The following is an 18,767-nucleotide window of genomic DNA, read 5'->3' on the forward strand; positions in this document are numbered from 1 at the left end:
GCTCGGGCAGTTAGAATGGCAGCGCTCGGCGCCCGGCCGGGCGGTACGGGCTGGGGGCGGCCCGGCTCCGCGCACCCCGGCCGGGACGCGGCGGCTCCGAGAGCGGCTCCGGCTCCCGCAGGAGAGCGTGCTGCCCGGACACCTGCGCGCGGGGCGGCCGCAGGTGCTGGGAGGGCTTCACGTGGGCGGGGGCCTCGGAGCCGCCGGGGCGGGAGGGGCGGCCCGGCCCCCGCACGAGGCCCGCCCAGCCCCGCGCCCGCTGTCGGCGCGAGGCGGTCCCGCGGCACCTCCCTCCGCCACCTCCTCCCGCCCGGCAGCGGCAGCGGCAGCCGCGGCGCCGCAGCCTCCGCCGCCGCAGCGCCACCGATGGGGTCCGGCGGCCGCCCGAGCGCGGCGGGGGCGCGGGCGCTGCCGCTGCTGCTCCTGCTGCTGCCCGCGCCGGGCCCCGCCGCCCCGCCGCCGCCCGGTGAGTGCCGCGCGTTAACGCCGCGCTCGCTCGCTGCCCCGCTCTGCGAGGAGCCCGTCGGTGCGCGCCGGGGCCGCGGGCCGGGCAGGTGCGTCCCCCCCCCTCCCCGCCTCGGGGCCGGGTCCCGCGGCCGCCGCAGCCCGTGCGCTGCGCTGCGCGCACCTGAGCCCCGCTGCGCGCTGCCCGACTCCGCGAGGGGTTAACGAGCGCTTCCAGAAGTTGGCAGCGCCGCGGTACCTACAGGCGTGTTCCGTGACTGCAAATGAAAGGGAGAGAGATGAATGCCGTGATTGTGAACGGGAGAGGTGTTGGCTGAAATTCCCAGCTAGAAAGCGATCCCCCTGTAGAAGTGGTTGGCTGCGGAAGGAGTCACCTTCCTTCTGCCGACGTTCCGCAGCCCATCCTGCTGCTCCGGCAGCCGCTCTCTGATCCGCGCGGGGTGCGCGGGCGCTCCTCCTGCAGCTCTCCCTCTCTGCCGGCTGCTGGAAGCCTCCCGTGTGCGTGTGGCTTCTGCCGAATGGAGCCGATGTCTCCGCTGCCCTTGACGGCTCTTCCTCTCCTCCTTCTCTCTGTGCTTCTCCATCCCCAGGACTTGCTCCTGTCCTCGTTTCTCTCTCCCCCCATTTCCTCTGCCCCGAAGCTCCCACGCGGATGTTGGCGTGCCGTGCTCTGATGGCTGCCGGGCGACGGCGGTGCTGCTCACAGACACCGCTTTTGTATTTAAAAAGATTGGCGCTGATAATAGCTTATGCGTCAGTTCAATGGTAAGTCGGTGGGGTCGGTGCCACTGGGATATCTCGGTTCTGTAAAGTTCTCAGTTCCCATCGGTTTGAGGTCAGTGGCATCCCGGGGGCGACGGCGTGGGTGTGTCAGAGCTCCTCCAGTACAACTGTGTTTGGTACCCAGGAGGGTAACTGTGCTCCTCCTGTTCTCCATTGCTCCACGGTACAGCCGTGGCTCCTTCTGCTATCTGTAGCATCTCTGTGGACCTGTCAGCTAATCCTCACGGAGTTCCCAGTGTAGATGCATTTATCCACGGGTACAAAATCTTAGTGCAGGCTGACCTGAGTTGCTCACAGGTACATCCATATCCACGTACAGCCAGCATACACATGTGAGCTCAGATACCATCTCTGCATGTTTCTGCCTCCGATTGCAAACACGTGCATGTATGTGTGCATGTATGTGTGCCTGCAGCCCGGCACACGTGGTCTGCAGTGCGTGCAGGGCGTGTGCCCCCTTCCCCACCCCCGGCACCCCCTGACCCTGCTGTCTCTTTGCAGACGTGGATGAGTGCGCCCTGGGGCTCGATGACTGCCACCCGGATGCCATTTGCCAGAACACCCCCAAGCTGTACAAGTGCATGTGCAAGGTCGGCTACACCGGCGAAGGGAAGAAATGCGAAGGTAACGTGACAGAAGCTCTGAGTCCGCGGTGCCATCTCTCTCCCTCCCTGTAAGGTTCTGAGGTGTTTTACAGAGCTACCTGAATGTGTGAGAAACGTTTCCTGCTAGCAGCATAGAGGCAGAATGTGGGTATGATAAGCAGTTTGCTGTGATCATACGGGCTGTCAATCAACTTGAGCTGTGCTGTGATGGGCCGTGACAGCAACCTGGTGATAAAGTATTCTGACTTTTCCTTGTGTGCTGTCCCCTTTTGGTCGTGCCATCTCACTCCTGCCTGCTGCAGGGAGCCCAGAAAGCAGCCTCTGACTGTTCAGAGGGCCTTCAGGCGGAGCTTTCCGCTATCCCTTCATCAGGCAGCCTTGCAAAGATGAGATTACCAGAACTTACTATGACGTTACGTGTGAAAGCATGAGAAATTCCTAAGGCAAAACAGGAAATTAAAAAAACGTATCTTAAAACAAGGTGGATGACTTATTCTTCAGGATGAGCCTAAAATCGGAATACCTCCTCTGTTTCTTGATTGCAGAATCAAAGAGAGGCCGTGCCATGGCTTTTAGCCTAGCACTGTCACTTGGTCTCACCGTTAGTTTGCTGTTTAATCAGCAGCCTTAAAACCTTGGGCTACGAGGTGAATCCACATGGCAATTGCAGGGTATTTTGTCACGTTTCGGAGGCGTTCAGCTTGCAACACGTTAAGCACGCTCTATTTGCAAGACAAGGACGATGTGGGGCAGCAGTTGATGTTGACGTTTACATGATCACATCACAAACTGTCTATAACGCGTCCATCATGCTGACTTCTTCTGCTTTATTTGTTAGACATTGATGAATGCGATAACGACTTCAATGGAGGCTGCGTCCACGAGTGCTTCAACATCCCAGGAAATTACCGCTGTACCTGCTACGACGGCTTTATGTTGGCTCACGATGGCCACAACTGCCTGGGTAAGGAGTGTGCTCATGAACGTGGCGACTGGGGATGCTAAGGTAACAACAACTTCATCTCTGGGAGGCGGTGGTCATCTGCTGCACTTCGTCAGCTTGGCTGCTGGAGAGTGGTGCTCGCAGATCTAGGGCTCCTACCAAGCCTGCAACTCACGCTCTCTCCCTTCTTTTTTATTCTTAGTTTTGACTTTTTTTTGGAGCTTGCTAAGCTTCTCTCTCCCACTGCACACCACACATGGATGTTCCCTGGCGAACTTCCATGCCAACATCAGTTTTGGGAAACTTGCTCCCACAGCATAGTTTTAAGACTACGGTTGGCTCAGCTGGGTCGTTTCCCACTGGTTAATGGCACGTCAGAAGGAGGTCAGACCATCCCTGGGTGAAAACAGGAAAGCTCTGGAGTCTCCAGTGGGATTGTGTTGAGCTTTACCTGCTGCAAAACCACAGATTGACTTTGTTAGAGTGTAAGCTGAGCAGAGGGTGAAGTAGCCAAATCCCAAGTACTTCGCTAAAGAAGGCAGAGAGGGAGGCAAAGTATCTGCTGATGCTTTAACATATTAGGAAGGACGTCTTATTTTTCTCTGGCGCCTTTGTATAAATACACCGGAGTTCAGATGAGGTTACCGGGGGGGCTGAATGTGAGCTAACGCATTGCCTCGTGCAGTGGCACCAAAGGGTGCCATTCTAGAACGTGCTTCAGCTGACTTGTTTGGGATCAGTAAGGCACAGGCATAACTTAGACCAAAACCTACCACCTGTTGCATTGCTGGGAAGCTGCTCAGTGTTGCGTGGCAGACTTTTCAAAATAAAATGCCACTGACGTGCAATGAAGTCTTTACCACTGACCAGCCAATTTTTGAGATGTGATGTAAACTTTAAATAAATATTTTGGCGTGCGGCAAATTGGATCCCATCTTCTCTTAATCTGTTTATTTACTTTGTTCACACCATGGTCGTTCCCCTCTCACCCTCATTTTTGAAGATCTCAGCTGTGTGCCTGGGCTTTAGCCAAATAGACAATTACTTGTTGGAAAGAGATGATATTTTGTAAGCTTTCCAAGGCCTGTAAGACAGAAACATCTGCTGGGGTTCAAAACCGTGGTACTGAAGGCTTGTGGTGGCTGTTTATTCACGATTGTTTGCACATTCACATCACTGTAGAGCTGTAGAATACTCTGCTCCTATGCCTGTCACAGGATAGGCATATGTCAGCCACCGTTGTTGCTATGAGCAGGTCACATTCTTTTGCCTCCAATTGGCTTACTCACTGCCTTCAGCAGAAATTAAATCTGTTGTAATGCTACATTATGCTTCTTACTAAAAGCCTTTTTCTTTCTCCTTTATTCATTTTTTTTTCTTTTGGAAGGCAGCTGTTTTATGCCAGAAATACCAAAGTGTTAAATTAAAAGCATTGTGCTGTTATCACAGGAACAATGAACAGAACAGGGAGCAAACGTGGTATTCCATAGGAACTTACAGATGGAACCAGTGCTTTCCCTAAGCAACGCTTTGCCTTGTTGATTGTTTTTCAAAATGCTGAGCATTTTTGCTTCCTGTCCAAACTGGCATCTCTGAAAATTGGGATAGGAATTATAAATTACTCGGTTATTTTTTACTGGTAGAGGTCACAAAAGTCTGCAACAATTGAGGGATAAAATGGAAGAACTGGAATTCTGATGAAGGTTTTCCTACTCTTTGTTTTTTCTGGTTATCTTGCAAGTGGAGCATTTCTATAGTTTCTAGTAATGTTGAAATTCTGTGTAACTTAAAATCAGCATTAAACCTATTTTCAGAGCATACGCTTTTGTCCTTGGCTGTGGTTAGGCAACACAGCAGCTCCTTGATGGTAAGCTGATGACCTAAGGCTGGGGATAACAGGTCAAACTGGGCATCAGAACTGATGTGATGTGTGACTTGTATCCAGAGTGGAGGTAAGGAGGGAGAAGAGGCAGGTTTTATATTTAAACCAAATTGATTTTGGCGTTAGTGTTTGATTTTGTTCCAACTTTGCATCAGAATGGGGATTTTACTGAAAACCTCCTTATAATGCTTGCATGGATTTGGAGCTGAAGTTGTGTCCTACATGGACAGAATGATGCATGGATGCTCAGACTAGATGTGAACATGCTAGCTTGCTTAGTGGTAGTACTCTGCAGCTGCTCCAAGATGAAGCATACGTTCTACAAGCAGTATGGAGCTCTGCTGGTACTTTGCTCCTGGCTGCCCTGAGACTGCTCTGCTGCTGGTTTGATTGGCCAGCCTGGTGGCTGACTGGGCAGACTGCAAGCAGGAGGAGCAAAAACATACTTTTGCAATGGTGCCAGAACAACAGACTGGTCTAAATTGTCTCAGTGGTTATGGCCTTAAGTTGCACTTAAGGTTCCAGTTGGATGTTAGGAAATATTTCCTCTCAGGAAGAGTGGTGAGGCACTGGCATAGGCTACCCAGGTAGGTGATGGAGTCACCGTCCCTGGAGGTGTTCAGAAGCCACACAGATGTGGCACTGAGGGATGTGGTTAGTGGGCTTGGTGGGGATGGGTTGACAGTTGGACTGGATGATCTTAGTGGTCTTTTCCAACCTGAAGGGATATCCTGATTGCTACAGGACAGGTATAAAGCTGATCTTTTTCTCTGTCTTTCAGATACAGATGAATGCATGTTCAACAACGGTGGCTGCCAGCACGTTTGTGTCAACACGGTGGGGAGCTATGAGTGTCGCTGTAAGGAAGGCTTCTTTCTCAGTGACAACCAGCACACGTGCATCCACCGCTCAGAAGGTACTGGCTGCCTCCCTCCAGGCACCAAGCAGGAGTTTCTGACAAAAGTTCCCTGCAAAGTCTCTACAGCAGCTTCAAAAGTACTTTGAGTTTGCGTTTTTCAAGGCTGAGGAGGGTCTCGGAGTCCTCATTCCTTTTAAAAGGAACAGTGTGTCAGGATCTTCTAAGGGACTTTGAAGGCACTTCACATCCCTTCTGTCTCTTTGATCCCATCTGTCTGTCTGTCTGCTGTACCTCTTAGAGACAGTACTACTGTTCCCAGTGTACTTTGTGCTCTGTTGGATAGCTAACTACATCCTGGTACAGGGAATGGCAACACATTGAAGAACAGTCAGCTTTGGCCATTTTCACTTTGGTTCCAGGTTCACCTGCATCACCCCTAGGTACCTTTTAGATTCCCTGTATAGTGTTTAGTTTTCAGCTAGGAGATTTATAGTTTGTCAGCCCCAAAGGTATTCAAATCCTGTTCTTTGTTTTGAGTAAAACCTTTATGAAGCGACCTCTGAGAGATCAGAGAGCCTTGGATGTCTAATTAGATATCACGTTGAACAAAATTATTTTGGATGCCCTTGAGGAATACTTTAAAGTGGTTGCTCAGATCAGGGATTTGTCCATTGAACTGTATGGTGAATATCTTGCTCAGAAGTATTTAAGGCTGGAAAGCTTTCTTTAATCTAAGACTTATCGTTGGCATGACTATAAGAGGAATCCGAGCATGAATAAACAAATCTCACTTTAAAAATCCCCATACTGAGGAGATCAGCCTTTATAGACATATATGGCCATCCAGAGATGCGTGCATTGAGATGGCTGTCATCTGATGTAACTGAATTGATCTCTTGTCTGAATTTGTATTATCAGCTTTTCTGGTACCAGGCTTGGTCTCGTGGAGGTTGGCTGATACAGGGTGATTTCTCAGGCCATTGCTCAGAGCAGCAGGCTGCAGTGGCAGGGCAGGGCTTTTCCCTTCACGTTTCTGTGTTTGCTAGCAGTGGTGTATGTTTATGCGCATAGATGATGAATCCAAGAATGAAAATCAGTCGCTTCAACTCCTCACCTTGTCTGATGCCAAGAGAGGAGAAGCTTCCAACTCTTCTTATTTGCTACTTCTTGAGTATACTTTACTCCCTCTCTTGAGCTAACAGCAGTAGTATTTCCTGTCATTAATAATCATACCTTTGGAATTCTTGATACTGAAATACAGAAGTGGTGCTGTTGGTTTTTAAAACTAGTTTTTTTCAGGTCGTAGCCCTGTGACTGTTTACCCCCTGCCCCTTCCTGCACTGCTGTGAAGAAGCACTCCATGGAATTCCCCACTGTTTTTTCTCTTGGGTGGGCAGGTCTGCTGTAAGCCAAATCTCATTGCCGTATCTCTTCCCCTCACTTTGTTCTCTCCTTTTCCACTCATTGCTAAGTCTCTGCCTTGCGTATTTATCTGTCAGTGCATATCCTTTATTAGTCCTCTCTTGAGACATCGCAGCATCGATCTAAACAGCATTTGCCACCTACTGCCTAGCCCACCTATTTAGTTCTGTTTCTTATCTGTAGTATAAGTCAGTATCTCCTTCCCCTGTCTCTCAGCTCAGTTAAAAGTGCACACTCTTCTTAGAGGTTTGCAATATTGGAAAACAAGTGAACTTGAGGCTGCTGTATTCCTTCTGAGGACCAGGGTAATTAGGAAGCCTCTGGCTTACTTCCCCTTCTGAGTTTATTTGTTCATATCTTCTGGTTTCCCTGTCACCTGTTCCAGGACTGTGACACAGAACTCAAGGCCAGGTAGCTATCAGAGGAAAGTTTGATAATTGATTTAAGTTGATTTTCAGCTGGCATGATTGTGTTGGTCTAGCGTGAGGGATGCTCTGAGGTTCATGATGCCTGGCCGCTGCTTAGACCAGTTGAACTCTATGCCTTGAAGTTGTGCAAAATCATATTTTTCCCTGGGATGTCTGCTTTGAATGAGCTATTTCTCATTGGCATGTGAGAGAATGGATTTACACTGGGAGACAGTTGCTCTGGCTGGCAGGACAGCCGTACCATTGTAGCTTGTTGCTGTGTTTAACTTGCATGTTAGAGAGTAGAATAAAGAAAGAAGAAGGAAAGTATAGAATTTTCACTAGGAAAAAAGTTCATCTAGCAGCAGCTATTGATATTTATGACAAATTTTACCACTGAGTAACATCCCAAAGGCCATCAGAAAGGACTGCTCTTGCTCGTGGTCCTCTGGGCCCGGCAGGCTCTGGATTCTGTTCCCTTTGTCTATGGGTATGGAAGTCCAATGACTCCTCTTTCCCCGGGGAACTTGTGTGTCAGCAGGGCAAGAACTGCTGCTCGAGAAGTTGTGTGCCTGGGAAGTACAAAGTGGGGGCTGGACCACTACGTGACATGAGAACGGATCTGGAACAGTGTGACCTGGAAGACTGTGCATCTGTGATGGAGTTTGCAGGCAAACAGTGCTTGGAGTTGTATGCTTCTATAATAGATCCTTGTAAAATGGGGCCAAATGGAAGATGTGCTTTTCTACCACCTTTGGAAATTTGCAGCAGATTCATAGTAAATGCTAGGAGGTGTGGGTGCATTTCTCTTCTATAAAATGCTCTCTTTCAGATCAGCTAGATTTTGGTGGATTTGGTCATGTACCTTGTTACACAGTGGGCACCCTGGTATTAAAATGTGTGCTGGTTTGGAAAGTGCATTTCTAGCTTTCCATGGAGACCTGATTGAACTCTGCTAGCTTAGAAATGAGCAATCCCCAGTTCAGCATTTAAACCATTTGTCTGATATCAGTGAACCTCACTGAATTACCTGCTTGAGCAGTTTCCCCCTTGGTAGCTCAGTTGAGACAAAACCAAAAAATTCCAAACCAAACAACAACAACTTTGCTAACAGAAATTAAGCTGCTAATTCTCTTAATGCTTTCTGACAACACTGAGCTAATGGACCAAATCATACTGCATGTTTAAGTACAGAGATGTCACAAAAACACAAGAGTTAATGAGGCTAATTTGCGGTCTCATGGATTGTCCCATTTCTTGAATGACAGCACTTAATGGATGGCAGCTTTCATGTGGGCTCCTTGGGCTGTGTCTGTGTGCTGCAGGATTTAAGTGTCATTGTCTTGTTAGACCTCTAAGGGTTCTCACTGTGGGAAAGGAATCAAAAAGCCAGTAGAGCAGAATAATCCAGGCTCTGCAACATCCATTCTATTGTTACTTAAAGCTTTCTTTACAGAGAAAGGGTGCTGTAGTTGGTTGCGTGCCGAGCAAGGACCTAAGTGAAGTGTAATGGGATGATGACAAGGAGCTGACCTCTGCTTGCCATTATAGTGGTTTTATTTTCATTTAGGAGTTTCCTTTTGCAGTTTTGTAGCAATAGAGAAGGCTTCAGCAGAACTGTGCTCCTAACTATCAGGGACAAAAATGATGTCGTGTTTTTATGAGGTGCACCAGGAAGAAGAAAGCCACTCGTGTCACCTTGCTTTTTCTTTGGGTTTTAGCAGATACTGGGCAGCAAATCGTGACCCACTGAGAGGTATGCAGAAATAGAAAATAGTGTGATAGTTCCCAGTGGGATTATTTAGAGAGGTTTTCTTGAAATAAAGAAAAAAATTGCCATACAGCATAGGTGGTTGCACAGCTGCCTGGTCACCATTTGGTCACTGCTTTGGGAGTCAGCTGTGTAGGCCAGTGATTGAAGTGGGAATGATGGAGGAGACTTGATAGCAACATTTCAGTATCTAAGGGGAGGCTGTAAGAAAGAAGGGGACAGACTCTTTAGCTGGGTCTGTTGTGACAGGACAAGGGGAAATGGTTTCAAACTAAAGAAGGGGAGATTTAAACTGGATATAAGAAAAAATAATTCTTGCAGTAATGGTAGTGAGGCACTGGTACAGGTTGCCCAGAGAGGTGGTGGATGCCCCATCCCTGGAGGCATTCAAGCTCAGACTGGATGGGCTGCTGAGCACCTGACCTAGATATGGGTGTCCCTGCTTATTGCAGGGGAGTTGGACTAGATGGCCTTTAATGGTCCCTTCCAACTAAAACAATTCTATGATTTGTCTGACATCTTATGATGTTCCTGTGTTTGGTGAGCCTTCATTTTAATCAGAGAACTAAGAACTTCGCTTTAGGCTTTGAATATGTCATGTACCAGCTACCTTGTGTTTTTTGTTAAAGGTTTTATGAACACTGGGATAAAGTGTGAGTGTTGGATGAGAATGTAGATGCTGCACAAACCTAGGGCTGCTGCTTTTTGTCTTTGCAATCAAAGAACTTGGGCACAGGAAAGATCACTGCTGGAGAAGCCTTGGGGGCACTGGCTTTGTAGGATTGGACTTTCTGCCTTTCTAGTATGTAAGCTCATGCTTTTTGCCCTAATGCTGTGGAGCCTTCCTAGAAGTAGCGAATGATGGCTGTCTATATTGGGCTGATTTTATTTGCTTGTTGCCTGCACACAGAATTGCTGAGGGTGCTGACGCTCTTGCCTTTGTCTGTTTTGCAGAAGGCATGAGCTGCATGAATAAAGATCATGGCTGTGCACACATCTGCAGAGAAACGCCCAAAGGAGGGGTTGCTTGTGAATGCCGACCAGGATTTGAGCTGTCCAAGAACCAGAGAAGCTGCATTTGTATGCAACATTCTGCATATGGTTATGGTTTTCCAAAGTAAACAGTGTTCTCTTTGCGGTGGTGTGGGATTTGATATGTTACAGCAAAACTGGTGTGACATGTCTCACGATTGCTTTTGGGGCTAAACCAGAATCAACAGCTTTGCAGGACGCTCTTGCACCAATCTATAATTTTCCAAAGAATACATAGTTTGGAAGTTGTGCCATCATTTACGTTCAGCTCCACGAGAGAACAGTGCACTGTTTGAGTCTCAGAGTTTTTGAGTAAGTGGACACATGATAAGACGGTGTGTTGGATGGCCAGATGGAGACAAAATGGGGTGCTGTCTTTTAAAGGTGCTGGAAGTACTTGTGAAGTGTAACGTATATTTTCTTCCTAGTAACCTGTAATCATGGAAATGGTGGCTGTCAACATACATGTGATGATGCTGATCATGGGCCTATTTGTGGATGTCACCCCAAGTACATCATGCATACGGATGGGAAAACCTGCCTGGGTCAGTATATAGAGGAGAGGAGTAGCGTTTGCTGATGACCAGCTCAAGAGTGGTTTGATATTACTGCATGTCCATGACTAATGTTCCTCTTGCTAGTAGAGCTAGAAAGCGCCTAGGAATCCAAAGTTAAAAAACATGCTAGTGCATGAGTTGAGTGAGCTGGTTGGGTCCAGGCAATTTATGCTTCCCTATGTGAGTAGCTACCTCGGATTACTGCAGCCTGTAATTAGCACTGGTCCCTTTGAAACACAAAGCTTGTCACTAACCAAAGAAGATTCCCTTCTTTCTAGGATTTTCAGATCAAGTTTCTTGAACAGCATGAGCCAGAGAGTATAACCAAAGCAGTACGTATGTGAAAACCAGAACTCTGAATTCAATTACAGGACAGTTTTTGAAAAGCAGTTATCCAGTAAGAAAAGTACTTGAGACCTATAAACCAGTCTCTGGGAGACTTTGTTGCCTGTTGATTGAAATCAATAGCTCAGGCAAAACTGCTTGTCTTTGCATTAGTCTGTAATAGATGATGACAGCATGATCGTAACAGAGCAGCTCATGACAGTTCAGTTAGTTCTTTCATCTTGTTACTGTTCACCGCATCAGTACTGCATGTTCTGTTTACCAAACTTGAGAATACTGAGACAGGCACGAGTTGCATGGAAGCAACCACATATTCCTATGGATTTGGCTGAAGAGTCTTTAAAAATTTGATTTCTGCCTAATTAGGCCCAACTGTCTCTGATAATTCAGTGCGTGATGTTGCCATTTTCTTGTCTGTACGTATGGATATGAGGTTTCTGGTCAGGGCATATTTGCTCATCTGCTTTTTTCTCGTTCCTTGCTCATAGAGAGGGAAGAGGCTGCTGTTGAAATTCCAGAGGGCAACACTACAGCAGGAGCTGATGTGGACAAGCGGGTTAAGCGACGGTTACTCATGGGTAAAAGTGCTTATCCAAAATAATTTTGCTGTTTGCTGAAACCTTTTACATTGAATATTTTTGTTCTTTTTTTTTTTTAATGTGGCCAAATTAGTTCCGGGCTGAATTCTCTGTTCCCGGAGGTGTTAAAGGCCAGCATGGATAGGGCCCTGGGCAGCCTGATCTAGTGAGTGGCAACCAGCCCACGGTAGGGGAGTTGAAACTGGACGATCTTTAAGGTCCCTTCCAACCTAAGCCATTCTGTGATTCTGTGAATTCTGCTCACGGTGCCACAGTACCCTTTAAGGACAGACTACTATTACATGAACCATAAGAAACTTTGTACGTTGTTTGTGATTGTCAGCAGGAAGATCAGGAACTTGCCCCCAAAGTACCATGTAGTTTCATGGCCCTAGTGATGAAAAATCCAGAGGCAGTATGTCAGTCTGTAGGGTCTCCATGAAAAACTGGACATAGCTGAGGCAACGTATAGTTTTGGCAGTTGCTTGTGTACGAGGGCTGCTCTGAAGGTATTGCCTCCTGTTCTGTGATGCTGGCCCACAATGTCAGAGACAGATATCAGTGATATGGAAGTAGAGGTTGAGCCCTCCCACCAGTATCCCATTACATGTTGTTGCTGTGCAACAGATGGCAGCAGAGGGGCAGTGTGACAGAACGGTGTCTCAAATGGAAGTGAGGATGAAGCAAAGATGTGTCACTGAATTCCTTCATGAGGAAAGAAATGGCACCCACTGACAGTCATCAATGATTGTTCAGTGTTTCTGGAGACCAAAGTGTGGATGTGAGCGGAGTGAGGCTTTTGGGGTGAACTATAGGCTGAATGTGGTTGAACATCAGTGCGCTTGGAACTGTGCCTTGTACTGCGTGATGTTTCTTGCCATTATAATATCCCTGAGCAAACTTTAGTAGGTTTCTGTTTGTTTGTGTTGGCTAGAAACATGTGCAGTTAATAATGGTGGCTGCGATCGTACGTGTAAAGATACATCGACCGGAGTTCACTGCAGCTGTCCTGTTGGATTCACACTCCAGTTTGATGGGAAGACATGCAAAGGTGGGTTTTGTACTCAAGGACATGTGTGTACTAACAGCTTGCCATAAGGTACTCATCTCCAAATGGAGGTAATCCAGCGTGTGGAGGAAGGCTGGTATTTGTAATGTGATCCTAGGAGGCACCGCAGCCAGGAGCGACGCACAGTCGCCTTGTGAGAGCACCCCAGTGTATCACATGCAGAAATCCACACTGCTCTCCTCCTCACCAAGATGACCTCATTGTGGACCTGTGAGGTCCACAAAGAGCTCAGAGATGTAGGTTTGTAGGTACTTAGAGGCATACGGTCCCATTGTCTGCTATCCACATTCAACAGGATATTACAGAAATCTGTAAGTAAATATTAGAGTGTAGTTCAGAGAAGCCTGAGTAGAATTATGCTGGTTCAAGCAGCTCTAAGGATAATTAGAGTACTGGCAAGGAGAAAAAGGGTGGTAATATATTGGAACATATTTTCCTATAATTAAATGTTAAGATTATAATTAAATGTTCTGCTAGGCAAAAAATGACGGAATCCCCATGCCCGAGTCAGTTAACATTAGCTAAAGGACTCATTTTAATGTTGGCATGGAAAGGACAAATCAGGAATTCCCTCGAGTCACATCTCTGCGGGGCTTAGGAGGAGGAAAATTAGGAGGAGAGAATTTTGAAAGGGCTAAAACCTGTTGGAGGGTATTTAAGTCGAGTGTTTCCAAACAAAGCTTGAGGAAGTGGTCTTATGTGCATATACGTACTGAAACGTAGCTGACAGAAAGAAGATGAATGAAAGCAGTGACACAGTCACGAGGCTGAATGGGCCAGGTCATTCTTAAGAGCTGGATCTAACTTCAAGATTTGTGACAGGTTTATTAGATTTTGTTTCTGGGCTTCTCCCCACCAACTGAACGTGACTGTTTTCTGGAGCTGACAGTGGAAGTATGTGGAATGTATTCTGCTTATTCATGGTTTTTCTGTTTGCTTGATTTTGTTACAGACATTGATGAGTGCCAATCCAATAATGGAGGCTGTGATCATTTCTGTAAAAACACTGTTGGCAGTTTTGATTGCAGCTGCAGAAAAGGGTTTAAATTATTAACAGATGAGAAGTCTTGTCAAGGTATGTATGCCGGAGAGGCAGTAAAAGTAGGACAAATCAGCGTGGTTTGGACATCTACTACAATGATGAAGTGATAATGGACTCCAGAATAATTTCCGTTCCTCAGTTTTTGGGTTTTTTTTAAATATATATTTTTTTAATTTCTGAAGCAGCTGTTGAGTTAACGCAGTTGGCTTGATACTATTGTAGGAGGTATTTTTAGTGGCGTAATGAGATAGCATCATATTAAAAATATCCTTCTGAGGATAATTCTTGTTTTTCCTCCCTACTATTAATGTTCTTAGTATAACTTACAGGGAGAAATAAAGCCAGTATCTCTCCATCCACGCATAATCATAGAATTGCTCAGGTTGGAAAAGACTGTAAAGATCATCCAGTCCAACCACAACCTGACCATACTACCCTAACTGTAACAACCCCCCTCTAAATCATGTCCCTGAGTACCACATCCAAATGGTTTGTAAACACATCCAGAGATGGTGACTCAGTGTACTGTCACAAGAGTTTTAGGTGCCTTCGATTAATATAACAAACCATTTGCTGCCCTAGAAAGTGATGGAAATGTTTTCATATTACCATTCAATTTACTGAGGTCATGATCAGATGTTTTTACTAACTATACAAAGAGGTTGTGTGCAAAGTGGTTGTAATGCCAAGGAAAGTTTTCACTGGAAAAAACAGATCTCAGCAGCTTTTGGAAACCGACACTGAAATCTAAACATGTGATATAGTGGATCCATGGAAAAAATAATAGAATCATAGAATGGTTTGGGTTGAATTGTTCCAGTCCTCTCTCTTCAGGTGTATCTCAGAGAACTCTGTGATTGTCAGCAGCCTTAACTCAGGCACTGCATATTAGTGCAGAGTTAAGAATTGAGCCCCCACTTTCATCTCTGGGGAAGCATGAAGGCAAGCAGGGACGGGGAGGTGATTGTCCCTCTCTACTCTGCTCTTGTGAGACCCGTCTGGAGCCCCCACTACAAGAGGGACAGAGAGCTGTTGGAGAGGGTCCAGAGGAAGGCCACAAAGATGATCAGGGGGCTGGAGCACCTTCCCTGTGAAGACAGGCTGAAGGAGCTGGGCTTGTTCAGCCTGGAGAAAAGAAGGCTGCGGGGTGACCTCATTACAGCCTTTCAGTACCTGAAGGGAGCCTACAAACAGGAGGGGAGTTGACTCTTGGAAAGGGTAGATAACAGCAGGACAAGGGGAAATGGTTTTAAGTTGAGGGAGGGAAGATTTAGGTTGGATATCAGGGAGAAGTTCTTTACTATGAGAGTGGTGAGGTGCTGGAACAGCTGCCCAGAGAGGTTGTGGATGCCCCGTCCCTGGAGATGTTCAAGGCCAGGTTGGATGGGGCCCTGGGGTGCCTGGTCTGGTATTAAATGGGGAGGTTGGTGGCCCTGCCTGTGTTTTCATATTTGCCAAGAAAAAGCTTGTTTGGCAAAGTAACTGTTCTCTTGAAAGCTGTTGTTTCATGTTGCTGCATTATTTACTTAGAAAGAATTTGCTTAGTTTACATAATTCTGCACATCTTTCTGTCCAACATTGTTAGCTCATAAGCGCTCCCTGGTCAGGCTGAGTGATACTGATGTGTCCCTTTAAAACTCACAGACATTGACGAATGCTCTTTTGAACGGACGTGCGACCACACGTGCATCAATCATCCAGGCACATTTGAGTGTACGTGTAACAAAGGATATGCTCTCTATGGCTTCACACACTGTGGAGGTGAGGTACAAAGTCTTACTACATCCTATGCTGGCAGAGTGCTGGTTTGTGCTTTGACATGGAAGCTGTAATTTGACAGATCCTTCACACGCAGAGCTCTCATTGACTTCAATGAAAAGCGAGTTGAGTAGGGCTTTAAGAACAGGATTCTCTGGGTGATTTCAAGAATTACAGTTATGTAAATTAGCCTTGTTTGCGTCAAATCATTACATGATGCAGATTGGAGTTCTAGCTGATGTTAATTTACACTGGCCAAGAACAATGCTCCTGAACGTCCTACTATGTGAAAAGTCCAATAACAGAGGAAGGTGGAAGATGGAAGCTTAGCATGTGTAAAGTACTGATGTTTCTCTGGTAAATTTATAGAATTACCACGAGGAAGCATGAGTAACTGAACACTAAATAGAAATAAACCTATTTCATATGAGCTTTTTAGGCAAGGCCTCGCTGGCTGCTTCTGCTTACTTAATTCTAAGTTCTATTTATTTCTGAGGTGAAATGATCACACTTGTACTTGGAGTTAACAATTCAGAGGTCTCTTTGTGTCTGATCTGTCCTAACCTCTGCTTCCAAAAAGCGTGTGGAGAAGATTAAAGGGCTGCAGCATCACTGTTTTGTACTGGTAATCAGGGAATCTATCTGAGTAGATAGGGAGTAACGCTGTGTTCTACTTGCCAAAGGAAGTCTTTTCTCATAAATTCCTCTGCACTAATTCAATTTCTTTTGAGCACTGATGGGGAAAAGGAACTGCAGTTTATCTCTTGGATGCTAGTTGCTCCTTCATATCATATTCCTGTGCAGATGTTAATCCTTGTACCACACCAACTCCTCCATTTGCTGGCAATTACCAGATGTTGTCGATGCTGTTAAGTGTACTGAGTTTGTACCTTATGACATGTATGGAAGACACTACGTGCTGGACATAATAGGATGTCATTGTCTCAGACCCTACCTAAAAGTCGATCAAAACCAAAGATTTGTGTGGTATCTTTGGAAGCAGTGCAGATTTAAGGCGTAGCCTTTTCTCGTCATTCTTCAACTGCTCATTTCTGTGCCTGCTCACCTCGTTCTGATAGTAGCATGTATTTACCCTGAAACCAGCTCAGTTTGGTAATCTATTTCATAGCGTCATCTCCAAATGATGATTTATCTAGAAGAGGGAACAAATAACTGGGGAAAGCAGTGACAAGTACTCTGATTACCACTGAGAAAAGTATGTAGAGCTGAATATATTCGATTGTGCAAACTTTCTGGGACTCTTTGGGACTGACTGGGAATTCCATGGTGACGTCTTTGTAGTTTTATGTATAGTTACCATAAAGCTACTGGAGATGAGAGGAGCAGGCATCAGAGTGGATCTGAGAAGCAGAAACAGAACTTTGCATTTCCCTTTGTTGAAATTCATGAGATTCCTGTCAGCCCATTTCTCTAGCCAGTTGAGGTCCCCCTGAATAGTGGCACAACCATCTGCTGTATCAGCCACTCCTCCCAGTTTTGTATCATCTGCCAAGTTGCTGGGGGTTGAACTCTTGTCCCATCATCCAGGTTTAATGAAGAGGATAAATAGCATTGACCCCTGGGGTACGCTGCTGGTGACTGGCTTCCAGATGGACTTTATGTCACTAATCTCAACCCTTCCAGCCCAGAAATTCAGTCAAAGGTCCAAAAGTCTTCCTGGAAGTAGTAAAGGGGGGAACTGCCAATCCAGTTCCAACAGAACTTAGGATTAGATAATGGAAGTTATATTCTGCATCAGCAAACAGCAGTGCACCAAGAGCAATATGTTGTTTTGTTGGTAATTCCCCTTTCTCTATTGGCAATTACTGAGCTGGGCAAGGCCCCTGAAATTGGCTAGTTGGCCAGAAGGGGTGATGGTGATTCACTGCTGTTATTGATCTCCTTGAAATGAAATAGCATTCTGTGATTGACATCTCTGTCTGAACACTTCGTAGGATTGTCAGTGTGAATCCTGTCTGTGTTATCTGTCTTTATTCCAAAACAGAAATATTAATTATCTAAATACAGTGCAATGCACAGTTGATTTGTTCTCCTTTTTGTCAATTTGTTAACGTATTGCTGAGGCTGGATATATCTTTTTCCTAACGTGTGGTTTGAGAATCAGCTCTCCCAAAACATTTGATTCATTTTGACATTCACTGAAAGATTTCCATGAAAACAAAACCGTTTCAAGATGGGTTTCCTAAGAGCTTTTCCAAACTCTACTAAGCAGTATTTTTTACACATCTATCTGGTGGTCTTAGTATGCAGCAGAAGTTGCTTTCTAAATCTAATATTACCTTTCCTCTACAGACATTAATGAATGTAGCATCAACAACGGTGGCTGCCAACAGCTGTGTGTGAACACACCGGGAGACTATGAATGCCTGTGCCATTCTAACTACAAATTACACTGGAATAAAAAGGATTGTGTTGGTAAGGTGCCTGGCAAATACATTACTGCTCCTGATGTGTCTGAAGGCCACGTGGTTGTAGTCAGATCTGAAATATTAGTCTGTCCGGTTACGTGGTAGGAGTCTTCGTTCCCTGCATTGGTAAAAACAAACAAACAAAGAAAAAAATCAGAAGGAAAAAAAAAAAAAACAGGAGATACTTTGAGGGACTTTGATGTTCTTTCATATTGCTTTTATCTATTTATTCCCTGTTGTTTCCCTGCATGAGGAAGTCTGCTGATGGACGCTGTGGGGTCGTTCAGTGATGTTACTTTGCTTTCCTTTTCTGTCTAAGTAGCCTATTAATTGCATGGGTGCTTTCTGGTACCAGCTACATAAGAAGCTGCACACCCGTTTTTTAGCAACATGTGTGTATACGTTTTACTTCTCCCATGAGTATTTGTTTTGTCCTGTTTAGAGATAAAGGAGTCCTTTCCTGATAATATGTCACCCAAGGTATTGCTGCACTGCATGAAGAGTGGCAGGAGTGATAGATGCTTCTTAAGCTGCTCTTCAGATGTCCGGGTAGTTTCTGGTAAGTCCAAAAAAAAACAACAACAAACCCAACAACCAACAACAAGGAAAAAAAACAGCAACTAAGCACGAAAGTGGAAAAAAAAAAAAAAAAAAGCCCAAGCATATGATTCTGTAGGTAGTGAAAGAGAAGCAAAACTCATAACCCTCATGGATGCCCCAAGAAACAGATAATCAAGAGGGACCTTTCATCTTTTAGTACAGATAAAGGGCTGTATCCCTGCCAGTGTTCCAGGAAAGCCCCCCTTTCCCTGTCCTTTAT

At 45.9% G+C, this 18,767-nt stretch overlaps 1 protein-coding gene across 8 annotated transcripts in view; it reads left to right on the top strand.

Moving 5' to 3' along the window:
* Positions 1-18,767, top strand: part of SCUBE2 (signal peptide, CUB domain and EGF like domain containing 2) — a 38,621-nt gene continuing 19,854 nt past the window's right edge. For 5 of the 8 annotated variants that reach the window (XR_005860192.2, XR_001466551.4, XM_015286474.4 and 2 more), the window contains exons 1-12: positions 1-466; positions 1,750-1,872; positions 2,692-2,817; positions 5,460-5,594; positions 10,092-10,217; positions 10,598-10,714; positions 11,560-11,649; positions 12,584-12,700; positions 13,671-13,793; positions 15,405-15,521; positions 17,832-17,954; positions 18,390-18,506. Coding sequence is in view for 6 of the 8 variants with exons in the window: in XM_015286474.4 (XP_015141960.4) it covers positions 16-466; positions 1,750-1,872; positions 2,692-2,817; positions 5,460-5,594; positions 10,092-10,217; positions 10,598-10,714; positions 11,560-11,649; positions 12,584-12,700; positions 13,671-13,793; positions 15,405-15,521; positions 17,832-17,954; positions 18,390-18,506 (1,765 nt within the window). In the remaining 2 variants the exon portion in view is untranslated. Of the gene's footprint in view, positions 467-590; positions 1,231-1,749; positions 1,873-2,691; positions 2,818-5,459; positions 5,595-10,091; positions 10,218-10,597; positions 10,715-11,559; positions 11,650-12,583; positions 12,701-13,670; positions 13,794-15,404; positions 15,522-17,831; positions 17,955-18,389; positions 18,507-18,767 lie in introns of those variants that run through there. The other 3 variants (XM_420982.7, XM_015286477.4, XM_015286475.4) reach the window with 3 other exon arrangements.

The sequence above is a fragment of the Gallus gallus genome, chromosome 5, assembly GCF_016699485.2.
Source record: "Gallus gallus isolate bGalGal1 chromosome 5, bGalGal1.mat.broiler.GRCg7b, whole genome shotgun sequence".
NCBI classification, from domain to species: domain Eukaryota; kingdom Metazoa; phylum Chordata; class Aves; order Galliformes; family Phasianidae; genus Gallus; species Gallus gallus.